The sequence below is a fragment of the Leuciscus leuciscus genome (assembly GCF_965113295.1).
Source record: "Leuciscus leuciscus genome assembly, chromosome: 3".
Classification (NCBI taxonomy): domain Eukaryota; kingdom Metazoa; phylum Chordata; class Actinopteri; order Cypriniformes; family Leuciscidae; genus Leuciscus; species Leuciscus leuciscus.
In genome coordinates this window covers 65196309-65214678 of record NC_138727.1, presented here as the reverse complement: position 1 = coordinate 65214678, position 18370 = coordinate 65196309, and the positions used below count along the sequence as shown (strand labels likewise).

The 18370-nt window shown below is 37.7% G+C and overlaps 1 protein-coding gene across 9 annotated transcripts; it reads right to left on the bottom strand.

The window, feature by feature from the left end:
- Window positions 1-1926: 1926 nt before the first annotated feature.
- LOC309495386 (NACHT, LRR and PYD domains-containing protein 3-like) lies at window positions 1927-17512 on the bottom strand. 9 transcript variants are annotated; one of them, XM_082165094.1, is made up of 13 exons: window positions 17430-17512; window positions 17231-17312; window positions 16263-16782; window positions 14548-14724; window positions 12916-13720; window positions 12644-12779; window positions 12079-12356; window positions 7086-7263; window positions 4765-6633; window positions 4445-4618; window positions 3654-3827; window positions 2994-3040; window positions 1927-2912 (listed from the first exon to the last, which is right to left on the bottom strand). In XM_082165094.1, exons 8-13 carry the CDS (start codon window positions 7133-7135, stop codon window positions 2377-2379), a joined length of 2850 nt encoding a protein of 949 aa, XP_082021220.1. In that variant the 5' UTR covers window positions 7136-7263; window positions 12079-12356; window positions 12644-12779; window positions 12916-13720; window positions 14548-14724; window positions 16263-16782; window positions 17231-17312; window positions 17430-17512; the 3' UTR covers window positions 1927-2376. The 9 variants fall into 9 exon arrangements, with proteins under 9 accessions (XP_082021220.1, XP_082021225.1, XP_082021227.1 ...); XM_082165099.1 differs by lacking the exon at window positions 12079-12356 and having other exon boundaries at window positions 12916-13037; window positions 13201-13720; XM_082165101.1 differs by lacking the exon at window positions 12079-12356 and having other exon boundaries at window positions 4765-6590.
- Window positions 17513-18370: the final 858 nt, after the last annotated feature.

The window sequence follows — 18370 nt, the reverse complement described above, 5'->3', positions numbered from 1 at the left end:
AAAAAAAATCTGTATTTTTGATCAAATAAATGCAGGCTTGATGAGCAGAAGACATTTCTTTCAAAAACATTAAAAATAGTAATGTTTCCAAACTTTTGGCCTGTACTGTAAATAAATAACTAATCAAAACAAGCGTTTGGTGTGTGCGGTATGTGTGTGTTAACTGCGTGAAGCAGTCTGTGAAGCGGCCGCAAACCAGGGAAAGAGTTTGGAGACTTGGCGTGGGGTGGTTAAAAGATGATGGACATCACCACTAGTACCTGAGGCAGGCGAACGAACCGGGCTGGATTGTGTTGCACCAGGCAAGCAAACCATGCAGAGCTCAATTTCACTTTGGTGATCGCACCCAGTCAGCGCATGCACAGAAACTCCTCCAGCAACTAATAACAATGACTGCTTTCAGGTAGCGTGTGTCCCACTCTGATAACCTACACGTTTGTTTTGTTTTTTTCGCTCACCCCTCTTCCTTTTTTCTCTCTCTTTTATATAAAATTACCTCTTCACTTCCTCATTGTTTTTTTGTTGTTGTTTTTTCACTTCAATCTATTTTACCTAAAATGTTAATGCTTTGCAAAAATAATGGTAACACTTTACAATAAAGTTCATTAGTTAACATTAGTCAATGTATTAACTAACATGAACTAACAATGAACAAAACATTTGTTACAGTATTTATTAATCTTTTCTTAAAGGGATAGTTCACCCAAAAATGAAAATTTATTATTATCTCTCATTGCGCGTTCACAGTATTATTTAGGCGTTTTTAACTTTACAGCTCACCATCATTTGTGCACCATTTTTCCAAACACACACACAAAAAAAAAAACTCTGTTATTTGTTAAATTCTCAGTTGCACTTGGAATGTTCTAAATTGGCCCCAAATACACATCTGCTGAGTTAGTAATACACCCAACACAGGAAATGCAAATGTCCTAATTGCTGACACAGCTCAATTACAAAAACTATAAAAAAATTAAAAAAAATGGGAAAAGGCGTAAGAGTGAGAGGTTTTGGAGAGGATAGAGGAATGGTAATATTGAGAGGGAGATGAACAATGGAAGAGGTAGAAAGAGATGAGGGGAAAGGAACAGATGGTATAGGAAGAGGAGATGGAGCAAGAAGAGTTTAATATGTAGGAGAAGCAAGAGCTGAGGATGTAGAAAAAGGAGTAGAGGGAGAAAAGATGGTAAAGTGGAAGGCAATGGTATTAGTGGAAAGAGCAAGAGAAGAAAATATAAGAAGACATGGACAGAGGGGAAGGGGAGAGCAAGGTATAAGAGGAGAGAAGAGGGGTAGAAGGATAAGTTTCAAATTAAATCCGAGCCACCCTAATTGACCATGTCATAAATTATGGTCTTTTCTTGAGGGAAACTGGACAGAGAGTTCAGCCCAATATAAACATTGTGCCACAGTCAATGTCCCTGGACAACAAGTGCTGCAATCCACTGGTGTTGTTGTGGCACACAAGGCTGTCTTGGGGCCGAACAAATTAAGCAAAATTCTGTAGTTGTTTGGAACAATGTCCAATTTCACCATTCAGCACTGGTGCAAGAGTGGTTTGAGGATGGTGTTCCTTACAGCATTTTCTCCTCTTGGAGATGGAAAGTATATGATCACAACTCTTAGAACCAAGTAAGTCTTCAAGCCATGGAAGAAGCCTGCTGAGAAGTTGAGGCACAAGGATGGATCCAGCATTCACAGCTTTTTTCCTCTTCAATCCATGACTCGTGAAAATATATGCTGTGATGTTGCTGAAATTATTTGAACAGATGTAATTGAGAGCAAAGATCTATAAAATTCATTGATTCAATGATTGCAGAACATTTATTTATTTACTTATTTACTTATTTATTTATTTTTTGTTTGAAAAACCCATTGTTATACAACTAAACTCGTACTTTGAAGAACACAATGAAAGAACATGAACATTTTCATTCATGTATTTGCGTATCTACAGCTGAATTTATCATCAAATCAACTTATAACACGCGTGTAGTTTTGATGTTACTATTTATTTTTGATAAATGCATTACTAGAATAAAATGCAGTGCTTCATTATGCAGTGAATACTGAAATGTTTTGCCAACATAATAGTGCTTAGTCTGCTGTGTAAATGGTTTTGAGAGCATCTACATTAATTTGGAAAAATGTGTCAAATCGATTGAGAAAAACTGTAATACATGAACTAATGTTAATGAATGAGAGCTTATTGTAAAGTGTTACCAGTGTATTAAAAGGGTATGAACACCACAACAAACTTCTAAACACAAACTAAATAACTTGTCGGTACAGAGCTAAAAAAAAATATTTATATCATATCATATATTTCACTTGGTGTGTGAGAAACATTATTTGCTATTTCCCTGCTGTAGATTGTTAAATCTGACAGAGATACACTGAGCAGTTGGAATAAAAAACCCCAATGCCAGCATAGAGGGGTTCAGTGAATGTGGTGTTGAATGTGTGCAAGTGTGTGAGTGTGTGTGTGTCAGAGACACTGTAGAAGGACAGAGTGCCGGCTGACACGTCAACATACACTCCTACTCTAGTAGATCCTGATAAAGGTACAGGAATATCAATGCTGATTTTATCATACCAGACTGTGAACCTGCCTTTAATACAGCTCACACTCCAGGACTTTTTATTGAGTCCATAATCACAGTCATCACTTCTTCCTTTCCTGCTGATTCCTTTATATGTCACTGCTATATCCACCCAGCCGCTCCATTCAGCCTCCCAGTAACAGCGTCCAGTCAGACTCTCTCGAGATAGAACCTGTTCGTAGTTCTCAAACCTCTCTGGATGATCCGGATACGGCTGCGGCTCTTCCACAAGAGTTGCCTTTCTCTTGTCATCAGAAAGAATGAGTTTAGCATTTGCTGTGTTTGGATCCAGTGTGAGATCACAGGCATCTGAACACGAGAAGAAAGATTAGAACTGTATCATGGACAGTTTTTAAGCTATGTTGATACATGTGGTGTTTGTAGACCTACATTTTAGCAGTCCTGGTGAGATCCTGAAAGTTCCACCATTATTCAAACTAGACAAATACACACCAAAAATAAAAAACTTTCAGGGGAACAGTAAAACCTCATTAATACTAACACAAACAAATCACAAACTTTCATGTTGATCTAATGACAAACTTGTCAATATCCACAAAACCAAACCTGTTAATAGCTAGCTTTAGTATTTTTATTTTGTCATTTCAATATTTAGCACCTTTCACAGTTGCTTTTCAGTGTAAATTGTATTGTAAAGTGTGTTTTACATTGCATAAAAAAAGACAATCACAACCTAATTTTTAGTTTGAGTTTGAGTAACTTCTGTTTTAAACTCGAGAGTAATACAATGTGAAAAAATGTATTTATTCATTCATATACAATTTTGGCCATAGTGCTCAGCCCTATTCATTCCTTTGTGGGTCAAAAATGATTGATAATGTATGTTAAACAAGACAACAATGCAGTGTTAATCTTAACAATTAAGAATAAAATCAATCCCTGCTATATACAAGTGCGTGTATGCACACACACACACACACACACACACACACACACACACACACACACACACACACACACACACACACACACACACACACACACACACACACACACACACACACACATGTATCAGACTGCCAAACATACTTGAGTATCTGCAGTGAGCAGTTTGGATCCTTCAGTTTGTCATTGAGTAGCCTGACTCCTGATTGTCCTGGGTGATTGTAGCTCAGATCCAGCTCTCTTAGGTGTGATGGGTTTGAACTCAGAGCTGAAGACACATAACAACAGCCTTCATCTGTCACCATACAGCCAGACAACCTACAGAGAGATATGCATTATGTTGCATTAGAATTACACATTAAAATTTAGAAATCTTTTACATTCTATGGTGACTGTTGAAGTCACATACAAAATAAGTCAATAATAATATTAATCACAATAATATTCAATCTTAAAATTAAGTTCACAGTTCTCTGATGTCAGTTAATGGATATGACATGCAGGTAAACAAATAAATATTTATATATATTTTTAAATTATTTATTTATTTATTTTAATTTTTATGATTTAATTAATAGCTTCTCATTAAACTCACAAACCCCTGCAGTTTCATCACAACCCCCAGTCTGGGAAACCATGATGAAATTTAATATTTAATGCACTTCATGTAGTTGATGATAAAGAACAGAAAACATTTTCTTTCTCTTTGTATTTTTATAACAATATATGATACAAGATTATCATATTCAAATCAATGTGATAAACAAGTTAGGCCAAAAGTAATCTAAAAGTAATCAACAAGTAGTCAGATTATATTACCTTAAATGTGTAATGTAATTTATTAAGTTGCTAACTTTTTGTCATGTAATTTGGTACCAGTAAATGACTACAACTTGTAAGTAATCTAACCAGCACTGCCCACTTTGTACACAAACCTGAGTATCTCCAGATGACAATTATGACTCTTCAGTCCATCAGAGAGCAGCTTCACTCCTATATCCTGCAGGTCATTGTTACTCAGATCCAGCTCTCTCAGGACAGAGTTTGAGGATTGTAGAGCTGATGATATAATTTCACAGCACTGACCAGTGAGATTACAACCAGCAAAACTGAAAGAGAGTAAAACATTACTTTTCAAATTATTACATTTCAAAATTCAATATGATTTTATTTCTTGTGAACATCATAAAATATAATTTATTACAGAGATGATAATACTGCTATACTAAAACATTTTCTTCATTGTAACACTCACAGAGCCTTTGTGCAGTTCATCACAGCTGGTATTAGTCTTCTTCTACCCTGATCTGATGTGTTGTATTTCTTGAGGTCCAGCTCATCCAGCACCTCCTCTGACATCTGAAGCATGTAGGCGATTGTTGAGCAGTGAGCAGGAGAGAGTTTCTTCTCTGAGTGTTTGTCTGATTTCACAAACTCCTGAATCTCTCTGGACAGAGACTGATCTTTGACTTCCAGTAGACAGAGGAACAGATTGATGGATCTTTCAGTGGAGAGTCCATGTCCATCTTTGATCTTCTCTTTAATGTACTGTGTGGTTCTCCTGATGCTCTCTGAGCTGTTCTCTGTGTGTGTCAGTAGATCCTGTAAGAGTCTCTGATTGGACTCCAGTGAGACGCCCAACAGGAACCGCAGGAACAGATCCAGATGTCCATTCTCACTCTCGAGGGCTTTATCTACTGCAGCTTTAAGCAAATTATGCACCACATCAATAAACTGCAATGTGTCAACATTTTTCATTACATAATGGTAATAAACATAGAAAGCAGCAAGAAACTCCTGAATGCTCAGATGAATAAAGCTGTAGACTTTCCTCTGATGAATCACAGATTCTTCCTTAAAGATCTCAGTGCAAATCCCAGAATACACTGAGGCATCAGTGACGTCTATGCCGCTCTCAATCAGGTCCTCCTCATAGAACATCACATTGCCCTTCATCAGCTGTTTGAAAGCCACTTCAGCAAGTTTCACAATCACTTCTCTGTTTGACTGCAGAAATTTCTCTGGATCTCTCTCTTCATACTTCTGATTCCTCATGTTGATCTGAATCAGCAGGAAGTGGCTGTACATTTCAGTCAGAGTTTGAGGGATTTCTGCACTCAGATCTTCTTCCAGGAGCTTCTGAAGCACAGTGGATGAGATCCAGCAGAAGACGGGTATGTGGCACATGATGTTGAGGCTTCTTGCTCTTCTGATGTGTGAAATGATTCTGCTGGCTTGATGCTCGTCACTGATTCTCTTGCTGAAATATTCCTCCTTCTGAGGCTCATTGAATCCCTGAATCTCTGTCAGACGGTTGATGTATTTGGAGGGGATCTGATTGGCTGCTGCTGGTCTGGAGGTGATCCAGATGAGAGCAGAGGGAAGCAGATCTCCTTTAATGAGGTTTGACATCAACACACCCACTGATGAAGTCTCAGTCACTTGAGAAACTGTCTGAGTGTCTGAAAGCATCATTGTCATTCTGCTTTCATCCAGACCATCAAAGATGAATACAACTTTACACTGCTCGTAAATCTTTGAGTCCAGATCTTGAAGTTCAGGATGAAAGTCCAGCAAAAGTCTGTGAAGACTGTACTGATGATCTCGGATCAAGTTCAGCTCTCGAAATGGAAGCACAAACATGAAATCTACATCCTGATTGGCTTTTCCCTCGGCCCAGTCCAGAATAAACTTCTGCACAGATATGGTTTTCCCGATTCCAGCGATGCCTTTAGTAAGAACAGTCTTGATTTGCTCTTTCTCCTCACATCCTGGTTCAGGTGAGGCTTTAAAGATGTCATTGCAGTAGATTGGAGTGTCTTGAGAGTGTTGTGTTCTGGCTGTTTTCTCCATCTGTAAAACCTCATGTTCTTCATTCACTCCTTCTCTCTCTCCCTCTATGATGTAAAGCTGTGTGTAGATCCTGTTCAGAAGAGTTTGATTCCCTTGTAATTTGTTTCCCTCAAAAAATCTCTCATACTTGTTCTTCATGCTGGTTTTGTGCTGGTCTTTGACTCTCTGTAGTTCATCATTTTCTGGTTTCTGTAGGTCTCCAGTCTCCTCTTGCTGTGTGATGTGGGTCTGACAAGAGTTAACAGATCTGATCATACCATCTCTCTCCATTCTTCAGAGAAATTAAGAAACAGACAAAGAAAAAATGTTTCAATGAAAAACTCAAAACATTCAAGTGCAAAGTAATTTTCTTCAGTAGAACAGTAAAGAAAACATTTTGCTAAAATATTTTTCAATGCATCATGCACTTTCAGATATTCAAACCTAGCCAACATTGGCATTTTGTTCTCAAATGTAAAATGTTAATCTATTAATTCAATCTTTAATCTGTATGGTTTATTTGTGAACACCCCCTCACTCTGACAGTGAAATCTGTGTATGAGTTACTGTATGTGATATTTCTTAATATCGGTACATATATTGTCTTAATATTTTTTGAAGCTATGATTTTTAAATACAAATCTACATTGCATATATAAATCTACCATAAATATTCTAAAAATGCCAATCAATTAAATTTTCATTGCATCTCTATGTTACTGTCTTTGCTATGTAGCATCTTACTTTGGGTCAGAGGTCACTGTACCATCACTCAATACAGGAGGTTCCCTCATAGAGTTATTGCTCTTCAAAGACACACAGCTGGATACTGCAAATACTGCTGTCTGTGTCTGATCCTCTCTCTCCTCATGGGGACTAATTAGAGGCAGCGTCTCCCTCCGTCCTCTCCAGAATCAGTGACCTGTTTCAGGAAACAAAATACATAAAACATACAATGAATTTTAACACACTGAAAAAAGTCTGTAAACTAAAAATGACATTTTTGGATGACCAATGTCTTTAATGATTATTTCACTTAATTACCTTAAAGTTACTAACTCTTGGCTTATTACTCTACATGCTTAATATGTCAGATATTTTAACCCTACTGGTGAATGTCATAACCGAGGAAAGGATAATATATGGATCTAGCAGCTGTTCAAATCATCCTCCTCTCACAGGCGGATTGCTTCCTCGAAGAGCAAACAGAGGTTTTTAGATCTCGTCCATCCGTGAATTACGACGACACCAGATATCTGTCTCTCAGTCTGGAGTGATAGATTTCCTGATGATTTCCTGTGCCCAGGCCCTTCCTCCTCCACTTGTTCTATCCAGCATCAAAATTGCCTAGTGTTCTCTGGTTCTACCCAGCCCCAAGTTGTCTTCAACTTTTCCTTCGTCACTGCTAGCCAGTTCTCAGTCTTCTTTATTGCCGGTGGTCCCACCCAGCTCCAAGTCTTCTTTGTCACCACTGGTTCAGCCCAGCTTCAAGTCTACATCATCGCTAATGGTTATGACCAGCCCCATGTTTCCTTTGTCACTGATAGTCCTGATAAGCTTCCGACTCCCTCCTCTTCCGTTCAGTTGTCGGTGTCAGCTCTGCTAGCCCCGTTAGGCTCCTCAGCTCCTCCCCCTCTGCCAACTCAGCCCAACAATGCTACAACGCCTTGGGCTTCCCGGTCCCCAACTCCGCCTTGGTGTTAACCCTCTGAGGTCTGAGCTGTTTTCTGGGCTCTGGAGGTGTTCTGACATGCTCTGACATTTGTGTTTTTTTCTGTTACTAGTGACATTTTCATGGCTAAAGTCTAATTACACTGTATTCAGCACAAACTCTGCTACAATAATATATCAGCAGCATGTATGTAAAAGTTTGTAGTTTTGAGATAATGACATTTATGCGTGGTTTGTGAAAATACAAAAAAAAATTCTCACTGAAATAAGGCCATGAAACCCATACTGATTATTTCTTCACAAGACTTTTGAAAATTGTTTGACATAGCCTAGAATATTTGCTCCAAAACTATGTGAAAATCACCCTGACTGCTCATTCAGATAAGACAATATATTGATTTAAAATTTCTAAGACGTGTTTTGTGTGACAAAGCCATATGCGAAGAGGCGTGATCATCTCATGAATATGTAAGCTTTTTACACCTGAGAAAGACAAAGACACTCCCCTAACTGCCCTATTAGGAGCGATCAGGCCCTGTCATTCAGAGCAACCTTGCACAAAGAGATTTTAAAAAGAATGGCTTTTAGATTGTTTGGATTTATTTACAACACAACACATTCCAAAAATACAAATGACAAAAGAGCACATTGAAAACAATGATCCAAAGACAGAGACCTTTGTGCCATTCCTAAAAACATACCTTTCTTTTCCAAGGTGTTTGATTTTCACTTTACCATGTTCATGTACAGAGACTCATGTGAATGTTGAAGTCAGCAGGACTCAGTTGCATCTGGTCCCTGAAAGAAAAAAAAAATGAAAAAACTGTGAACATACTGATATCAAGAGAAACTATAGGGCTGCACGATTTTGGGAATAGATTTTAGATTTTTCTGGTTAAAATTTCTTTTTAAAATTCACAGAATACACACACACACACGTTTCCAACAATATAAAATGAACACCAGGTTTGTTGTGCCTTGTAGGCATAGGCTACGCAGTGCTGCATAAAATAATAATAACAATAAATTAAATCTTCCAAAAGATTTCAAGAACAACTACGCTAGAGAAAAATATATTGATTATCATATGTTACTTCAAATGTTTCCATTCGTTATGATGATATGAAATGAGATAATAGTAAAAACATAAAGCCTAATGTTTGGTGCATTTTTCCTTTCAAACGCAATCGCGCTCCAAAATATGATACATTAAAACGCCATCGCGCTCCAAAATATTAAACATTATGGTTATACATATCTATGTTTGAGCAGATATCCACAAACAGTATTTAACAGTAAACACGGGTCTAAATAGTATAATATTCACCATATATCTAGCAACAGTTCAACTGCAATGTGAAGTTTATGCAACAATACCATAAACTAATAAGTAAGAATTTCTTACCTTACATCTTTCTTGTCTTCAAATCGCATTCTTCTTCTTCTGAGGTAAATCCATGTAAGCTCACAGCGTGTCTTCCAAACTCGACGAAAAGCAGAGACTTGTGAAGTGTTTTGGTGTTTTGTGTTTGAGGTAACGAGGGCGTTCGCGTTCCATGTGGAGATTTGCATGTGAATCTCTTTTGCGCGAGTGGGCGTGTCGAATTAAAAAGTAATTAGCAAGCGTTTGAGAAACTGGACATCCTGTTGGTTTTATACAAATTACTTAAACAGAGAATATTTGTTTTCAGTTTGAATCCGATCATTTAAAAGTACACACTTAAATGTGTATAAAGGTATATGGCTCATAAATGTGTGAGAAGTATTCGCTGAGTTTTGTTTCAGTTTATAGACGTGCTCAAGAAAAAAAAGTTCACCGCGACGGAGAGGCAGAACGCACACCCTGTTTATTTTCTTTATTTTACAAAAGCACAATGTTTTGATTTGATTGTAAGTGGACACATACAAAAGTAGAAATATCACAGATTATTTTTTTATATTTCTTTTTTCTGTATAACCATAAATTACGGAGTAATTTAAGTTTATGTTGCTGCTATGTGAAAAAAATCCAGCAAAACGCGTCGGCGCGTTTCTCGACCTCAGAGGGTTAATCCCCTGGCTCTGCCTTGGGCCTCCGAGCCCACTATTCCACCTCGGCTCGTCGACCAGTCAGCTCCTCCTTGGCTCCTCGCTCTCTCTGCTCCACTTTGGTCCTTCATCAATCTACCTCTTCGGCTGTGCCTCGTTCCCCCACCCCTTCGGCTCCAATGGGCTCCTTATTCCCTCCAGCTCTGCCTCAGTCCTCACTAACACCTGCTTCGCCTCAGTCCTTTGGAACCCGTCACTGCGGCTTCACCTTCATCTCCTGGTCCTCCGGTGTTGCTTGGTTTCTTTGTCCATTGGACTCTGCCTGGGTCTCCACACCTCCCAGTGGCACCTCTGTCATTTGGGCTCATGATTCCATCCTGGCTCCTCCCTTCATCGATTCCACAGTGGGTCACCATCATCCTGGCCATCTTCTGGGTCACTCTGGGCTCTTGTCTGCCGCCAGCTTCTCCGTGGTCTCGTCCGCTCATTGTTTAATTGATTTCACACACCTGATCCTTGTTTAGTTTATTGGTTAACTGTGTATATTTTGTCCTCTCTTAGTTCAGTTCATTGTCTGGTGCTGTTTGTTAGCTCATACTGTTACAAGTGTTTGCCTTTCTTGTATCTTTGTTTTGTTTAGTATATTAAAGTTAATAGTTCTGCAAATTAAATCCTCTGTGCCTCACCTCATCTTCTTCCTGACCACAACCATGACAACACCATGCCTACATCGGACACGAGTGGTGTGATGCAACAAAATCAATGCAAACCCATTATAATCAGTGACACTGTCAAAAAGACACTGAAGGGCTCTTCACACTGGGTCATTCTAAACCCCGGGTAAACAGAATTCTTTCACGTTCACTTGTGGCACGCAATTGGGTGTCTGTTAGTAAGAATGTAGCCGTAACATTCTAACACGCGTATTTTCACACTGTACAAGTTTGACACCGCAATGCGGCAAAAGCCATGCTAACCCATGTTTAAAAATGGTGTTTAGAATGACGATAACCTGGGGTTAAGCTCAGTGTGAAAAGCCCTTGAGAGTAAACAGAGGCCCTGTTCTATTTCTGACGTACTTCATGCACTTGCGCTACTTCCAAAAACTGTACAAATTACAGTTTCCAAAAAACTGTAAGTTTCTTGTTCATTTGTTTTTGATGATAGAAAATGAATTCATGGCTTGCGAATGTGAATCACATTACCAGATTTTGATGATGCAGAATGTTTGTGTACTTAACCTAAATAATATTGTGTCTTTCTGTTCATTTGTAATCTTTTATGACAGAACCCCTTTGATAAATTTTCTGTATTTGAAGGTATCTTTTATACTATCTAACTATCTAACAAGCCAAATAAAGGACTTTTAAAGTGTCATAGCCTGGCCTTTCACACCTAAGAGCTTAAAAGCAAGAAATCAAGAAATGGGCGTGTAAAGCTGTGGAAAAGTGGTGGGGAAGAGGGGAGACAACAACCAATAAAACAATGACCTACAACACACTTATTATACAGAATAATGAATATTAAAATATGACACATAAAAAAAAAACAAAAAAAAACAGAGTTGAGTGCACCTTGATGTATTTTAAAAATATAATCCTATATGATAACAAACTCCCAAGAATGAGTGAGAAACGCAGAGGAACATTTAAAAGGTCTAATAATATTTACATTACGTTTATGAGCACTACAGTCTAATTCATCATGTCACCACGTTCATGATCAGACATACCGCTGTCCACTGACATAGAAATGTCCTTTTTGGCATATATATCTAATTTGAAGAAGACATGATGAAATATGTGCGTGTATACGATGCTGGTTCATGTTTAAACCACAAGAGTATATGAAATATGCTCATAAAAACTTGAAACATGCTCACTGCAGTTTGTATATGATCTACTGTATGATCCAGGTTGCGAAACTGGCCTCATGTACAGTCATATTTCCCATGTATTTGCATAGACAGTATATAAACTGGACACAGCGACCCCATTGGATTCAACGGAGACAAGTGAAGTCAATTAGAAGCACTCACTTCCTGATGGTCGAGCGTACTGCGCAGACTCACACTGAGCTTGACGACGTAGATGTGACATGAGTAACCCGTCTGTCTTCTAGTAGCTGTGCCGAGAGAAATCTGAATCATTCCCTTCCGAAACTTGCAGAGACGGAGAATGTGAGTAGGAGGTGTCCATGAGCTTGGAGCAGGAGCAACTTTTGCTAAGTTTTCTGGATAATTATTTTGTCATTTTGCCTCCACGTCCCCCCGATTGCCCGCGAGCTTCTCCTCCTGTCCATACGGTAATCTCTCTACTGTGCGACAGAGAGTCGCGTGGTTATGCATATATACATTTTCGTGTTTCTTTAGAAATAAATAATGGACAAATGGAGTCTTTAAACGCCTCAGATGTAAAGTTATTTGCTGTCAAAGTGACGCCAAAATGAATGGGAGTCAATGGAATTCTAACAGCAGGTGGGGGTCCGCTAATCAATGGCGGCGCACGGGGAAGCTTCCATATTTTATGAAACCCTGCCCCCCCCCTGTGTATTTGCAGTCAAACTCCAGCTCTAAACACATCATGGGTAAAATGCAATCTTACTTGGGGTCAGAGGTCACTGTTCCATCACTCAATACAGGAGGTTCCCTCATAGAGTTATTGCTCTTGTGGTGAGATCTGGTATTTATCTCATTCTCCTGAATAGCCCCTAGTATCAAAGTTGCTAGGTAGTCTTTTGCTGTAAGGTCAGAATAGGATTATATCACTCACTAGCTTGTTTAATTTATACCAGCAAATCTAGGTGTAGTTCCTACACTCTCATGAAACAATAATAATCATTGGCAACTAGACATATGGATCAAATTCATGCTTACCCTCCAGCAGAATCATTCCTGGAACCTTTGTTGTCCTTGGTCTTGCAAAGATTATTATAATGCGCTGTCTATCACTAGTAGAACTGTCTTTGTAAGCTGAAGTAAAACTTAACAGTGTTTGTCTTTAGAAATAAAAAAAATATTTAAACAAAAGATAAATATACTGGTTACACAATAGTTAACATTTGTAGCAAATCATCATAAGGTTACAGGTTATAATACTTCAGCTTATCCAAGCTCAACAGGGGAGTCCTGCGTGAGTGGAAAATTACACAGGCTAATTACCTAGTTCAAGCAATAGATGTAAAAAATAACCCATCCGAGGTCTTCAAGTTAAGATAAAACAGCAGAGCAATTTAAGCAAAAAGAATCTCAGTTAATAAACTGAGCTAGAAGAGAACTAATTTCTCCCCAGGGATCTCCCCAAAAATGCAACACATAACAGTCAAAAATGCAGTCATATTTATACGGAACTGGGTTACATTGTTCCTATATGCAGTTTCTTGGGTTTTTTCCAGAGGAACTAAAGCATGTGACATCAACCTTCTTCTGGTGTCGACATTGTTCCCCATATATGGGCATTCTTCCATCCTTTCTGTCTTCTGTGCTTCGGGCCTCTGTGTATGTATCTGGAAGTGTATTTGTAGGTCCAAAATATCTATCAAAATTCAAATAGTTCACTACACTCTTCAAAGACACACAGCTGGATACTGCAGATGCTGCTGTCTGTGTCTGATCCTCTCTCTCCTCATGGAGACTCATTTTAGAGGCAGCGTCTCTCTCCGTCCTCTCCAGAATCAGTGATCTGTTTGAGGAAACAAAATACATAAAAGATTTTAAAACACTGGGGGAAAAATCTGTAAATTTTTGTTTGAACAAAAGGTTCTCTGTGGAATCAACCTCACTTTCTGACAGAAATACAATATGCACAAATGTTTTCTACAAAACTAAACAGAACATGACATCTGACATACTGGAGTAAATGACTTGTCTTCTTATTTGCAGAACGCAGTGTTTTAGCAGCTCTGCAGTGTCTGTCTGCAACAATGTGAGAACAGTGAGTAATCTGTCTCTCCATCACTAAACTTATACACTCACCTTTAGTTTATCTTTCTTAATTACTTGTGCAATTAACAGTCTATTACTTAAATGATTTATTTTGTTTACATTTATTTGCTTTCTTATTTTACTCCACACTGATACCTTATTTTACATTTTATGCTATTTTTATTTTATTAGTATTAGTAAACTATGACTTCACTGAACATGTACATCGCACTGTCTACATATGCAGCTGTTGTAAACATGTAAGGTTAAAATTAATTTTGAAATTGAGAGAGAGAGAGAGAGAGAGAGAGAGAGAGAGAGATTTTAAAGTAAACTAAAGCTGAAATCAATATAAAACCAAACCAATGTACCAAAATATGAATGAGTGCTCCAAAATATAATTGTTTCAATATAATTTCAAAATTACATAGAAATTCTCTTCTAGAGAAAATGAACTTTATTAAAAATTATTGATTAAATGTGTATGCAGTTTACATTCGGGAAATAGCGATATTTTGTCATGTTATGTCTATATTTTGATATAAATGTATTAAGTGTCTATCTTTAGGGAAAAAAAATACTTACACAATGTTTTTTTTAGGTTCTGGTTAATAAAATCTTGAAAACGTTGTCTGTCGAGGATTCCACTTCCGCTTTTATGTTTGAAGAGGGTGTATTAAGCCCCGCCCACACAAAGCGTCTGCTGCTTTCATTGTTTTCTGAAACCCATTAGAGCCCTGCAGCAGATAAACACGCAGTCACCTGTCAAGAAAAGTTCAGAAAGTTCTTTAGTTTTTTACATTTTAAATAGTTAGAATGCTGCCTCTGATATTTTATAAAACGACCAGAATTATCTTTAAGATATATATATATTATTTAAAGGTGCCCTAGAATGGATTATTTTATTATTTTAGAATGTTTCCTGGGGTGCCCTTATAATGTTAGTATGTTTTTTAGATCAAAAGTTGTTATAATTTAGAAATAAAAGGCATATTTCCTAGCCTGATTTCATCCCCTGATTTGAACGCTCTGTTTGAAGGGGCGTGTCTGCTGTGAGACTTCAATGTAAACGGCCACTGCTGTGATTGGCTGACATGCTTGCATATGAAATCTGGCATTCGAGCTATCTGGAAACCTTTTACTATTACAGCTTTTATACGTTTTTACTATTACAGCTATCGGGATTAACGAATCATGAGAAGTTTTTTAAGTATTTAGATCTATTCCCATCACATAAAAGGTTGCAGTGATGACCATTGAGCAGATGACAGCCTGTTGATTGCGTGAATGAAGATCTTATCACTGCAACGCGATTTACTGATGCATAAACAGTGTTGAACGACTTTGAGAGAAAGATTATCTGTCTGAACTTGAACAATTACACATCAGAAATTCACATAACCCACTGGTTCTCCAGAGGCTCGGATGAAGGAGCTAAACAAATATTTTTGTGTTCATTTGTACATCCAAACACTGAGCAACTGCCATGCTTCGTTCGCTCGTTTGCAAGCCACGATGTCTCTCGAGGAAAAAACAATATCGCGCTGGATCTAGATAACACAGTGTAAATTATCGTTAATAAAATCACTACTTACCGCTTGCGGGAATATAACGTTAGCTAGTTGAAATTGCCCCCTTCGTCCGTTTGAGACGCCGAGAGAAGCCTGGCTGCTTGATATTGTTCCAGGTTAGAAAAACAGTCCGTGGTGAAATGGGCAGAGCAAACTAACAACTTCGAATTAAACTGTAGCGGTATCCGATTATAGATAGATAGATTAGAGATAGATCTGCCATTTTCCATATGATCCTTCACCTGCAGAACTTCTGATGATTCGGCTGCGCAGTTTCGCCTGGCCTTGAACATGGGCTGGCATATGCAAATTTTTGGAGGCGTACATATTAATGATCCCGACTGTTGCGTCACAGTTGGTGTTATGTGGAGATTCGCCTGTTTTTCAGGGGTGTTTTTCAAAAACGAGATTTAAATAAGAAAGAGAAAACTATGGTGTTTGAGACTCACTTTATGTCATGTCCATGTACTGAACTCTTGTTATTTAAATATGCCAAGATAAATTCAATTTCACATTCTAGGGCACCTTTAAAAAAAAAAAAAATCTCCTTAGTGACTGTGCTGAGAATATCACCTGATAAAACTGAAATTTTTTTTTTTTTAAATAAAAAATTGATTATTAAATATGCCACAAAATGTTATTTTTATAGTAAATCACAGCTGTAGTACCTACAAAGTCTAAGACATCTGAAGTTTAATTTGTTCATAATCTTTCGCCATATTCTCTTACCTCAAAGATAAAGTCGTAGTCTGGAGTTATTTTCAGTTCCCTGTCCAGAATGAACTTCTGCACAGAGATGGCTTTTCCGATTCCAGTGATGCCTTTAGTATGAACAGTCTTGATTTGGTCTTTCTCCTCGCGTCCTGGTTCAGGAGAGGCTTTAAAGATGTCATTGCAGTAGATTGGAGTATCTTGAGAGTGTTGTGTTCTGGCTGTTTTCTCCATCTGTAAAACCTCATGTTCTTCATTCACTCCTTCTCTCTCTCCCTCTATGATGTAAAGCTGTGTGTAGATCCTGTTCAGGAGGGTTTCATTCACCTGTAGTTTGGTCCCCTCAAATAATCTCTCATACTTGTTCTTCATGCTGGTTTTGTGCTGGTCTTTGACTCTCTGTAGTTCGTCATCAACTGTTTTCTGCAAGTGTCCTTGAGTGTAACAGTGAGCAGAACCAGCAGGACGTGTTCTGGATCTCTTTCTGCCCCGAGGACAGTCAAAGTCTTCAGATGGTCTGGACTGATCCCTGTATAAACTGTAACAGGTATTTACATAGACCAAATCTCTATACTCTCAGTCAACATCTGGACTAAACCAAATCAACAATGAAAAATGGAAAACATAGTAAATGTCCATTTACTCAAACACACAACAGCGCTGAATTTATCATAGTATCATTAGAATTCAGAACTCAGAAATATCACTTTAAATTTCCTCAAATAACTTTTTAAAAACCTCATTGCAATAAACATTACAGTGAAACAATTACGTCTGACATCACATGCAATTTGATGTGACATCATGTGATCAACTGGAAACATCTTCGTCTTTGTATTACCTTCATGTTATAATACAGGATATGAAGATGTTTAATTAAGATATTGATTTCATTTTTAAAATTCAGTCAAATTAACTTATGATGAAACCTTGTCTGAATCATATCCATATAACTATAGCTGGAAAACAATTACCTTGAAACTTACCTTGAAATATATTGATCATAGGATTGTCCGTGTCTGTAACTGTTTGAAAGATACTTCTGTGTGTTTTATGGTTCTGTTCTTCCTGTTTCATCAAAAAGCAGACATAAGGAGTGTCATTAAAAAGAAATGAATGGCATGTGCACAAGCACAAAGCTAGAATAGTCATTTGCGCATCAGTTTTTGTGTTCCAGTTTCAAACCTGATAGCATGTGCTGATTTTGTTCCTCTCTTTATGGTCTGTGGTCCAGTCTCAGTATTTGCTTATGTGGATTTTTGCAAAGTGTCTGATGTAGCCTATAAGATCTTTAGTAGAATTTATAATTCATCATTCAAATTGTTGTACTGCAAAGGTGTGTATACCCTGAGCTTAAAATATGTAAATATAAGTTTTATAAAGATATACATATTAAAAGAAACAATGTTAAATGTTCCAACAGTTTGTGAAGTATAATTTCAAATTTTAATTTTCTTCATGATTAATCAGCTATTGTAATCTCTGTCCAGAAGGTGGCGCTAAATGATCATCAGATCATCTAATCTCAATCAAGTTAAGAGAAATGCTTCTGTTTATGTGTGCATAGCAGTGTTATGACCTCTTTTCTCTAACGTTAACATTCATAGTGTCGTCAGTTAGTTATTCATATGACAAACAAATGAATAAACCTGAATTCTAATTACAGTTCTTAAATCAATGATTAAACTTACAGTACAAACAAGACTGTTGTTTCAGACTCATCATTTCAATAGGTAAACACTCAACCTTCTTCTATGAAAATTTTGGGTAAAAAACAGGCCGAACCTTTACAGTAAACAAACAGCATCTAGAGGAACCGGTTTATTGTTTTTACATTCGCATTCCACAAACCAGTTCTCATGATAATAGGCTTCCACCGCCCTCCTGTTATGCTTTATGAACTTTTCTGATTTCATAAATTGAGATCAACACTAAGAAGCTGTAGCAGATCATGAAATACCTGAGAATATTTACCCTGAGTTTATCTGTGATTGTGAATGTTCTAGACACTTCAAGACGTTCGTCTCATCTGTATTGCAGTATTTTTGTCTTATAAAGTAGTTTGTCTCGTCTCTGACAGTCAAGAGACGAAAGCTAGTCATATACAGAAAATTCCAGTTGTAGTC